This window comes from Eutrema salsugineum, unplaced genomic scaffold (genome assembly GCF_000478725.1).
Source record: "Eutrema salsugineum unplaced genomic scaffold, Eutsalg1_0 scaffold_2, whole genome shotgun sequence".
NCBI lineage: Eukaryota > Viridiplantae > Streptophyta > Magnoliopsida > Brassicales > Brassicaceae > Eutrema > Eutrema salsugineum.
In genome coordinates, this window is record NW_006256829.1 from 11,110,690 (window position 1) to 11,122,053 (window position 11,364).

Sequence of the window (11,364 nt, forward strand, 5' to 3'; positions counted from 1 at the left end):
TTCCTATTCTCTGTTTACTAGCATTTTTATAATTCTAGCTCTGGTGTCTGGCCATGTTGCCCATCTATGGTTTGCATTGTTCATATAGCTTGCTTGGCCAAATGACCATCTTCAGCACTGGCAAGCCTATCAATCTTTAAAGAAAAAAAAAAGGAAAAACCACAAGCTCTTCAAATGCTTACAATATCTTGAAAATATACACCTATCTGAAAGTGATTCCATGCTTGCAATTCTTCCGAGCTTTGTTGCTGCTATAGAGGTGTATACAATGCTAGTAAGTCCCCACAAAATATAACTCCTACATATCCAAGCCTTCTTATATTAATAGCAGCCATTCGAAGGGCCTCTGCCTCCGCTTCTAACGACGATTGAATAAGAGGAACATCTCCCGATCCAGTCACAACTTTTCTGCTTGTTTTGTCACAAAGGATCCAAGCCACTCCAGCCATGTGATTTGGTGATATCCATGAAGCATCAACAAAAGCAACAAAAGTTATTCACCTGATTATGAGCGTCATATGCATTGTGTGTGGTATCTGCGTCCATTACTTGGCCTCAGCTCTCTATATAAATATTTATGATGGGATTAGACTATATACTCATTTGTTATATAAATATTTATGATAGTCATCATTTGTTATGTGTTAGTATATTATTATAAATCAATCAATTTAAAATGTAATATTATTTAAAAATCAAGAGTTTATACAAAAAAACCATCAATATTTTTAATTAATTATAACATAAATTTTTGTTTAATATTTACATAAATGCTATTTAAGAATCAATTAATAATTTTTTTTTTATTTTTATTGAGTGATTTAAAACTTAATATTAAAATTTATTAATCAAATTTTTAAAAATATTGTAACTTTAAATTAAAAAGTATGACACATCTGCATATTAACTCAAATGCTGATGTGGCAATCATATAGAAGAAGTTGACCATCTTTTATATATAAGGTAATACATATATATGAAAATCTACGTCTTTAATTTAAAATATCAACTCAAAAAAGTTTTTAAATTTCTTTTTAAAAAAAACTCATGATAAAAATTTTTAGATCTGCAGCAAATAATCAAATTACCACCTTAGCTTTTTTGGTTCGCTTATCAGCTCACTCTAGACAAAGAAAATTTTTTTTAAAAAAAAACATTTTATACAGATAAAAAATTTAGATTTACTGTAAATAATTGAATTATCACTTTAGCTTCACTGGTTTCGCTTATCAGCTTCTCTAATTTTGGTCATGGGTTCGAATCCCAAACTATTTTTTGTGAGAACTATTTTTTTAAAAACATTTTATACAGAATAAAAGGTTTAGATCTGCAATAAATAATTTAATTATCACCTTAACTTCACTGGTTTCATTTATCAACTTTTTTAATTTCAGTTCCGGGTTCGACTCCTAGTCTCCCACTCTGGACTGAGTACCATTTTTTTTGTAACATTTTATACAGATAAAAGATTTAGATCTGCAGCAAATAATTGAGTTAGCTTGGTTTCCCTTATCAGCTTCTCTAATCATGGTCCTGGGTTTGAATCTCACTCTGGATCGAGAACCATTTTTTCTTTTTAACATTTTATATAGATTTGATAAAAAAAAACATTTTATACAGATAAAAGGTTTCTATCTGCAGCAAGTAATCGAATTATCACTTTAGCTTCAATGATTTCGCTTATCAACTTCTTTGATCTCGGTCCCAAATTTGAATCTCACTCTAGATAGAGAACCATTTTTAAAAAAATATTTATACAATAAAAAGTTTAAATCTGCAGCAAATAATTGAATTACTACCTTTAGCTTCATTGGTTTCGCTTATCAGCTTCTCTAATCACGATTCCGGTTCAAATCTGACTCTGTATCGTGCACCAATTCTTTTTTTTTTAACATTTTATACAGATAATAGGTTTAGATCTGCAGCAAATAATCGAATTACCACCTTAGCTTCTCTGGTTCGATTATCAGCTTCTCTAATCTTGGTTTCGTGTTTGAAACCTACTCTAGACCGATAACCATTTTTTTACCCATTAGGAACCAATAGATTTCAGTTCGGTTTCAGTTTGGTACCATTTGGTTTCAAGTATTCCAAGATTTAAGAACCAATAAATACCTAAATTTTTTTGGATCTTAATTGGTTTAGATATTTATTAAACCCGAAAAAACTGATTTAAATCTGAAACCCAAAAATAGATTCGAAAATACACCAGAAAATCCAAAAATATATCTGAAAAAAACCTAAAAATATATACTAAAAAACCCAAAAATATATCCAAAACTAAAAAATCTAAAGAAAATATATATGAAATACCAAAGAATATATTAAAAATCTCGTACTATATTTAATTTTTTAGATATAAATTATATTTTGGATAATTTGGATATCCAATCGGATATCGGTTCAGTTTGGATATTATCCAACCCACGAGAAACCATCAAATAGTTTTATAGATTTTGATTCAAATAGTTTTATAGATTTTGATTCGGATTCGGTACCTCTATTTTAGTTTAGTTTCAGTTTGGATATTTGGATCTAGATTTTTTGTCTAAATCTAAAGCAGAACGAGACCACGAAGAGTTAAAATAAAGAATGCTTACATTTGAATCAGAAGTCTGACATAAAACTCCAATAACTATTAAAAATACTCAGAAATTACTTACTACTATTGTTCAGCTTCAATAATCCAGTGTGGGAGATTAGAAAATGAAAAAAAAAAATTTAAAATAATAAAGAGAAAACGTATGGGGTTATTTGTAAACAGTTTAGATAACATGGGGCAATTAGTGAAACATATCATAAATTATGGGGCAGAGCGGGAATAAATCGGATAAAATATTTATTTCAAGAGAGAGAGAGAGCGAGAGTAACTTGTAGTGATGAGGAGGATTCATATTCTCCTGTGAAGAAAACCTTCCCCGCTCCTCTAGAACCCTCGTCTTCTCTGGTCTCTTTCCTCACCTCCGGTGAGATTTCACTGTCAGATTCAATCACACGCTAATCCGTTTCCTCTTATTCCTTTTAATTTCACAGTTTCTGCGGTTTGCTTCTAATTAGGTTATGTTCTTCCTTCGGATCATTAGTGTTATCACCACTGAAAATGAATGATAATTTTTGTGGAGAGATCGTTTGAATTTTGAGTAATTTACGAATTTTTCTGAGTAAATATTCGTAAAAGTGTCTGGGTTTAGAAACTTAGTCCGAATCGGTATGGTTTTCTCTTTGATAATCGTCAATTTTGTTCTTCTGGTTTTGCAGGTACAAATCGCGGGAAAAAAATGAAGATTAGGTTCTATAGCAGCTTCACGAAACCTGGGTTTTTGCTAGTCCACTCTGAGCCACCATCGTTTCTCTCCGTTATATCTCGGCCAGTCCCCGATTCCACTTATGGCAACTTGTGCATCTACAAGAAGAGACCTGGAATAAGTCGAAGACTCCAATGCGCTATTGCAAATCGGAGATTTTGTTCTCACGTTCTTTGGATTCATCGAAAAATGGACAGGTCTCGTTCTTCTTCGGGACGTGATAAGGATAAGGGAAGAGATTCTCAGTATAGTCGTCAGGTTTGTTAGAGATGAATAAGGAGAAAACTGCTAATCGTGCTAGGGTTTATGAGTTCTTGCGTGGGATTGGCATTGTTCCTGATGAGCTTGATGGGGCTTGAACTCCCTGTAACAGCTGATGTGATGAAAGAGACTGGATTTTCGTCAAAAACTGAGACCTACCATCGAAAATATCAACAATTACTCATGTTCTTGGTTGTAGCGTAAAGAAGAACATGGTGCTAGATTCTCTCGGAAAACTAGGCGTGAGAAAATCAACATTCACTGAAATTCTGAGAACATACCCGCAAATTCTTCAGGCTAGTGTTGTTATAGATCTTGCACCGGTGGTTTAGTATGAGCCCATCAGTCACTTTTTTGGTCGGTATTGGTGTAGCGAGGAGGGAGGTTGGAGGTATTTTTACTCGATACCCCCGAGATTTTGGGAATGCAGGGTAGCGGGAATAGTTAAGCCTCTCGTGGAGTATCTCTGAGGGTCTTCGGATTCCGACTGGCTGTAGCTAGATTGATTGAGAAGCGGTCTGACACTCTCTGGTTCGAATTGGATGATACGGTGAAGCCTAGATGTGCAAACCCTGCAAGCTTTCAGTGTCAGATGCAATAAGAGCGAGCCAGTAAATTTTGGGAACTTACGAAATCTACACAACTCTAAAAATCCTCATGCTAATGAAGCAACACCTGGAAAGGAAGTGTTGTACTGCTCCACAACCATCAGCTCTCAAAATGACTGTTTATGCCAAGTGGTTTGTCTCTCACTTACTATTACGCTCTTTTTTTCTTTCTGTGTGTGCTATGTCACCGTTTCTCCCTAAAAGGTGTTCTCTTTTTGACCACAGAAGAGATGAATCACAGAGGCTGGAGGACTAAGTTCTTTATTTGACTTATCAAAAAGAACAAGGTACAAAAAGGTTGGAGGACCGAATTGTGCTGAAGTAAATGAAGCGATAAAGGAGGGCTACACATTACTGGTTATGTCTGATCGAGGTAATCATTTGGCTTCATTATAAACTCTGACTTTAGGATCTGTATGCGTACTTCCATTTTTGACAATTTCTTTGCCATGCTCTTACATTTTTTATATGCCTTGACTTTCTAGCTTTCTCTGCTACGCGAGTTGCTGTGAGCTCCCTCTTGGCTGTTGCCTGTTGATGCCGTTCATCACCACCTGGTTAAGACACTTGCGCGCACTCAAGTTGGTTTGGTAGTGCAATCTGCTGAACCACGTGAAGTGCATCATTTCTGCACACTTGTCGGATTCGGGGCAGATGCTATTTGCCCATATTTGGCTGCCGAGGTCGTTTATAGATTGCAGGTCGATGGCAAGATACCATCCAAATCTAACGGGGAATGCCATTCCAAAGAGGAGCTGGTCAAGAAGTATTACAAGGCATCCCAGACTACTAGTGTGGCCGCTACAAGGAATACTCTAAGCGTATCAATTAATTGAACTAGCAAAGTAATTTGCGCGGGCCTTATTAATTTTAAAGAAGCAGATATTAAAATCACTAGAAGAAGTGAGCTGCAGTGAAATCACTGGAGGCGCATACAACCCTGCAATGGCCATGAACAAACTTGGATGAAAGTCAAATACAGGTATGATTTGTTTTGTTTTCATGATTTTTGCATTTCCCTTATAATTCTTCTAAAAAACATAGTAACACATGAGTTTATGATCTGCCTAAGGTGAGGAACGGGAACTGCCATCCCGTATGAAGCGTCTTCCAGATGGTTCAAGGAATCCTAAAAGAAGTTCCATCAAACAAATTGCTAGCGGAAGATTTGGAGTTTCGAGCTGTACTATCTTACTAATGCTGATGAGCTGCAGATGAAGATGGCCCAGGTACCTTTGGATATGACTTGACACAATGTTCTCTCATTCTCATGCCTTTTGCACATCTTTGGGTCTGTACTCTGTACTGTCCCTATGTTCCTACTGGAACCGGAATAATTTTGTTTACGGCATCATGTTCATAGCAGATTATGTGTGTTTGCACTGAGTAGTTATAGGTGCCCTGTCAAAAAAATTGTTGAATATTGCATCTGTATACTGTTAAAGTTTCTAAATACTTTCTTTACAAGGTGCCAAACCTGTGGAAGGAGGGTAGCTCCCTGGCCACAAGGTTATAGGAGACATCGCTTCCACCGCTGGTGTGGGGCTTAACAGTCCACCTCCTCATCATGATATCTACTTTATCGAGGATCTTGCCCAACTGATTCACGATCTTAAGGTTCACATTTATGCTTTCCCAATTCTTACATATCAAAGCATTCTCTCTGTGTATTCATATGATTTTGTGTGAAATCTCTTACTCATTATCTTGTGTAGAATACCAACTCTGGGGTCCCTATTAGTGTTAAACTTGTATCGGAAGCTGGTGTTGGAGTTATTGCTAGCGGTGTCGTGAAGGGCCACGCTGACCATGTTCTGATAGCAGGTCATCATGGAGGCACTGATGCATCTCTCTAAACCGGTATAAAAAATGCTGGTCTTCCGTGGGAACTGGGTCTAGCAGAGACACACCAAACTCTTGTTGCTGATGACCTTCATGGCCGTACTGTTCTTCAGACAGATGACCAGCTGAAAACTGGCGAGATGTTGCAGTTGCTGCTTGATCACCTGGGCGCAGAAGAGTGGTTTTAGTATTGCACCCCTTATTACACTCGGGGGTATCATGATGAGAAACTGCCACAAGAACACCTGCCCTGCGGGAATTGCTACTCAAGATCCAGTTCTCCGTGAAAATTTTTGCTGGGTAGGCTGAACATGTTATTAAGGTCTTCTTTATGCTTGCTGAGGAAGTTAGGGAGATCATGCCTGGACTTTGTTTCCGAACTCTTAACTGAAATGATTGGTCGCGTAGATATGGTTGAACTTGACCGGGAAAGTTCACAAGGAACTTTTTTTTTTTTTTTGATTCCTCTTTGGGCTGCTCTTATTAGATCGATGGCATCTTAAATACACACACACACACATCTTGTAAAGGAGGAGAGTGACTTCACATTTCGCTCCTTTCTTATATAAATGGAAGAGAGCTCTATCGACTTTCTCTATATCCATTGCTATCAAGATCGTTGATAAATGGTTATAAATTGTCTAGCGCAGCTCAGAAACCAAAGAAGAATATTCTTTCTTAAACAACCAATAATATACACATGCATGCTCCTTGAATTTGGATACTATTCTTTTGTCTGGTTGCATTATCTCAGTTGTTGGTTGTGGATCCCAATTCTGACTTACTACTGCTTGATCTTGTCTTGGTTTATGTGATTTGAATTTTAGTTGATTTAAGAATGTTGGCTGTATTAAGCGAAAGTTTCTTCTGTGACTCTTGTGTTTGAGATTACATCTCTTCTTCATGCAGCCAACATCCTTAAATAAACTAAACCTTCCGTCTTTTTCTGTGTGTTTTTGTAAGACAATGACAAATTCTTTTTGTTTTGTTTCGTTATTTTTATCAGTATGGTGTCCTTTTTCGTTACTTAATGTGTAAATATAAAATTTTCGATCCAAAAAAACAGGGATATATATATATATATAAATAAATAGAAATGAGAATTTGGCAAATAAAGTAGGGTTTGTATATAACGTAGAGCAAAAGCGCCATTGGCCCATTGTCGCCGTTTTCTAATTCTTCAAAGGTTTTTCCAACATGTCGTTTCTCCTGAAATCTTCCGACGGGATTTCCTTCGAGGTAGATAAAACTCTTGTCCACGACTGGTTAATAGTGCAAAATGTTGAGGGTGCTTTCGAGAGTCAGGAATTAACGCTGGAGAATGTCACTAGCGAAATCCTCACTTTGCTGATCGCCTATTGCAAGAAGCACCAACACCAAGCCTCATCCGCCTCCTCCTCCTCTACCGCTTCGGTCACCAGCAAGAGCCATGCCGATGAGCTCAAGCAATGGGACGCCCAATTCATGAAAGTCTCTCTCCCGACGCTCTTTGGTCTGATCAAGGTTTCACATTTTCCCTCAATCTTTGTATTTTTCGTTCTGGGGGCTTTTTCTATATATCTCTGGAATCGATCGAGCTTTAGGGTTGAAAAAGGAATATCCTTTCATGCAGAATCGGACTGGCTCAGATTTTCAATATCTTTCCCTTGATTCGTGTTTGTCTATTTGGTAGGCAGCTGACTATATTGGAATCGAATCTCTTGCTGACCTCACTTGTAAAACGCTTGCCGATTTGCTGAGCGACAAGCCTTTGTCTGAAATCAGGAAAACGTTTGGTCTGAAGAACGATTTCACTCCCCAGGAAAAAGAGAAGGTTCTCAGGGAGAACAATTGGGCTTTGACTGATCAAGATCGTGAGGACTTGCAGTAGTCGGTTTGTTTATCCTCTTTTCTTTTCTTGTGTCATGGATGAATGTGGGTACAATGTGTTTGTCCTCTTATTTAGACATTTTTTTTTATGTTTGTATTTTGTGTTTGATCTTTGCTAGACATCTATGTTTGTAATTTGTGTACATCTATTTTTGCAGTGTTTTGGTAGGGTGATGATTTTGTTTTGTCTCGTATTGATTTTCTTCGATCGTTTTCATGTGCATTGCATTTTATCGCAAAGCGATTGCACCATAGACGATTGCATCATATTCATGCTTTTTTAAAGTTTCGTTTCATACATTAATTTTCGAGATCTCGTATGTAAAATTAGTATTATGATTTTGGACAGAGTCTAAAATATTAACCAAAGAGTTTTTTAATCAGAAAAAAATGATTAAAAATTGGTTTATAACCAAAAACTATACAAGACAGTCGATCCGCGTAAACCGTTTAAAGCAGATCGATTAGGAAGACAACCGGAGTCCCGAGGCCAATTAGAATCGTCGATTACAGTTGGGCACCAATCAATTGATGTTTACATCCCGAGCCCAACCAATCTAGATTGGCCCAAATTGGGCCCATTATATTGTTGATAAATTATATTTGCTACGAGGAGGTTGGAACCCTTAAACGCACCTTCGTCGCGAGCGATAGAGAAAGATGAAAACAGCGAAAGAGATAATTGTAGCTTCTTCCTCGAAGAAGAAGAAGAAGAGAGCGAAAAGATCAGAAACGTCGACGCACGAGAAACTCAGGCACCGGAAGAAGTTGGAGATGAAGAAAAGTGCCGAGGACCGTGTCGCCGCCGCCAAGACGAAGATCCGCCGGAAGATTGCGAATCTCGATGATCAAGAGGTAATGAATGAATGGTCTTCTTTGTATTTTGGAATTAGGTCTTCCCTCCGGCATTTAATTGGCTCTCTCGGCGTTTTTTTTTTTTTTTTTTTATTGCAGCTTTGGGCAGAATTTGAAACCGATGAAATTGATCGGATACTGAGAGGGGAAATCAAACCCAAGACACTGATCACAACTACTCTTGTCGATCCCTCTGTATGACATAGCTAAGTAGCTAAATATATCTCGGTTAAACTAGTGTCCATGCGTGTTTCAATTTCTGTGTCTTTGGACATTGTCAGATGTATAATGCTGAGATATATGCTCGGAGGCAACGTTTCGTTGCAGAGGAGTTGCTCTCAGTGCTCCCAAGCTCTTCGTACTGTGAGAGGCGTGCTGATACCAATTTACATGAGGTGAATGCTCGATGCTCTTAATTTTTGTTTGTCAAAAACTACATACTTTTATGTATTCTTGTCTGAACGGCGTCTGTTTTGTTTTGTTTATGGAGGTGGAACGAATTGCCAAGACGAAGGGCTTTACATCTCTCGTCCTGGTTCATACAAACCGTATAGGACATTATCTCTGTATCACAAGCTTGTTGAATGGGGCTACCGCTACTTTCAGGCTTCTTAACTTCAAATCACGGGAGGATTTAAATGTATTGGTTTTTTCTTTTTCTTTTTCTTGCTTTGTATACCTAAATTTGCTTGCTTATCAGTGTGAGTGTTGATGTTAAAAATTTTGGCTTGCAGGATCTTCGACATCCCAAGAGCCGATTCTATCCGCAGCTTCAGACGGGAAACTTTACATCTCCTATGGGTGCTGTCGTTGAGAGGTTTAAACTCTTTGCTTCATCATATAATAGTTGAGAAAACATCTTTAAATCTTGTGTGCTCTAACTCATGTATTGGTTCTTTTTCAGAATCATACAATCGCTCTTTCCCAAGGCCACTCCTTGCCGTCATAGGGACCTTGTAATGTTCCACAACCGTAGTGATTCTATACTCTTCGGACGTTATCGGTATATTGCTCTTCTTCTTCTCTTGAGGTTGTTTTTTTTTTCTGGCTACAAAAGTCTTTTACTTATATTCTACTGATTCACTCTATTCAGTTTCTGTATTGGAGGAGAGAGTGACACAGTTAGCCCGCAGGTTAGGGTCCTCTTGTTCTTGTATTTATAATTTTCAATTTTTTTTCTTGCAACAAATGTATCATCCTTGTGTTGATTGTGGAACTTTGTGGCAGGAATGTGGACCTCGATTCTCTCTCAAGCTGACGAGTCTACAAAACAAAGAATTCGAATGGATTTCAGAGGTACTGATTGCAATCAATTTTGTTAGGTGAGCACAAACACATTTGTTTCTCATCTTTTGTTTATTTGAAATCGCAGACGGCTAGCCTTGTGAAGCCTTTACTATGAAACCAGCTTTGCCTATGACCTCTAAATCATTTGCGGAGGAGCTCTTATCTTGTCTTGTTGCATGAACATGTGAACTTCCTAGTGCTTTTTCTCCCCTTCTTATGTTTTTGGCAGAGCTTACTAGCTAGCCCTTGCTTTCTTATCAAGCTTTATAGTAATCCTGGGCCTTGGGTCTCAAACCAAAAGTAGAAATCCTTAATTAAACATGCAAAAACATATATCTGGATTCCGAGCGCATTGGCACTTTCTTATTAAATAGATTGTGATATCCTTTGAAGGCACTTTCTTATTAAATAGATTGTGATATCCTTTGAATATGTATAACCTTTTAAGTATGTAATCGTTAAAAGTTGCTTTACGAGTCTTTTTAGAAATTTTGGTGACGTAGACATTCACGCGGACACAAAACGTTACTACAAACACATTAGAACCAAAGAATTACATACACCTCGGCTTCTGTTCTTAATGAAATGATATCTACGTAAATAAACAAATGAATAAGTTATTTAATTGCTTTGGTTTCCAATTAACTGTCAAGTGATCAAAAGTAAGACACTAGAGAATGTGACTCTCAGAAAATCTAGTTAGCAAAACAAAATTTGACCGGCTATGAAATATTGGGGTTTTGTTAGTACTTCTCATTGTATAATTTCCCTGTAATGTATTATAAGTTACTCAGGCTTACATGCTTGAATAAAAAAGAGCAGAAAGCCATACTTGAAGTGCGTAGATTAAGCAGTACGATCAAAGGGAAGATGAAACCTTGATTTCTAAGAGAAGAACATGCTTTGGCTTTGGTTCTCCATCAACAAGTGATGTTGCCACAGAAGATCCTAGTTGTGTGATGTGGAAGCCCATTCCAGATATTTCCTTCAAAATTTAAACGCTTTTAGCTCAGAGAGGGAAAGAACACTATGTCTCACTCTTATTTAAATGCAATAACTCCAAGAATCAAACTTTCAATGGACCTGGGGGTCGATAAGGCATTCATGCTCATGGTCCCATACAATGAAGTCGAGGAACCGTGGAAGAAAGTGCTCACTTTATTGCATTTTTGGGGTTATATTTCACCCTGCAAGTCATAGAAAATTTCTGATATAGAAAGAATAAGAAAATGATCTAAAATGTAGTATAGCAATGGGATCACCCTATTGAAGTTCTTTATCTTCATCCCAAAAGCAAGAATAATGTTTTTAGATCCAAAAGAGAAAAAATAGGAAAA

The 11,364-nt window shown here is 37.2% G+C and overlaps 1 protein-coding gene and 1 pseudogene across 1 annotated transcript; both read left to right on the forward strand.

The window, feature by feature from the left end:
- The first annotated feature begins 3,266 nt into the window (after nucleotides 1–3,266).
- Nucleotides 3,267–6,698, forward strand: LOC112086846 (annotated as a pseudogene).
- A 1,809-nt stretch (nucleotides 6,699–8,507) lies between these two features.
- LOC18017522 (probable ribosome production factor 1) lies at nucleotides 8,508–10,419 on the forward strand. Its single transcript, XM_006401535.2, has 9 exons — nucleotides 8,508–8,740; nucleotides 8,840–8,935; nucleotides 9,022–9,135; nucleotides 9,231–9,380; nucleotides 9,475–9,557; nucleotides 9,645–9,743; nucleotides 9,834–9,873; nucleotides 9,968–10,036; nucleotides 10,113–10,419. The coding sequence occupies exons 1-9, from the start codon at nucleotides 8,546–8,548 to the stop codon at nucleotides 10,140–10,142; spliced, it is 876 nt and encodes a 291-aa protein (XP_006401598.1). The 5' UTR covers nucleotides 8,508–8,545; the 3' UTR covers nucleotides 10,143–10,419.
- Nucleotides 10,420–11,364: the final 945 nt, after the last annotated feature.

Excerpts from the sequence above, each read along its gene's own strand:
- LOC18017522 (XM_006401535.2), top strand. The coding sequence starts at position 8,546 with ATGAAAACAGCGAAAGAGATAATTGTAGCTTCTTCCTCGAAGAAGAAG. Across the intron at positions 8,741-8,839 it reads CGAATCTCGATGATCAAGAG|CTTTGGGCAGAATTTGAAAC; the intron begins GTAATGAATGAA and ends TTTTTATTGCAG. Across the intron at positions 9,381-9,474 it reads AATCACGGGAGGATTTAAAT|GATCTTCGACATCCCAAGAG; the intron begins GTATTGGTTTTT and ends TTTGGCTTGCAG.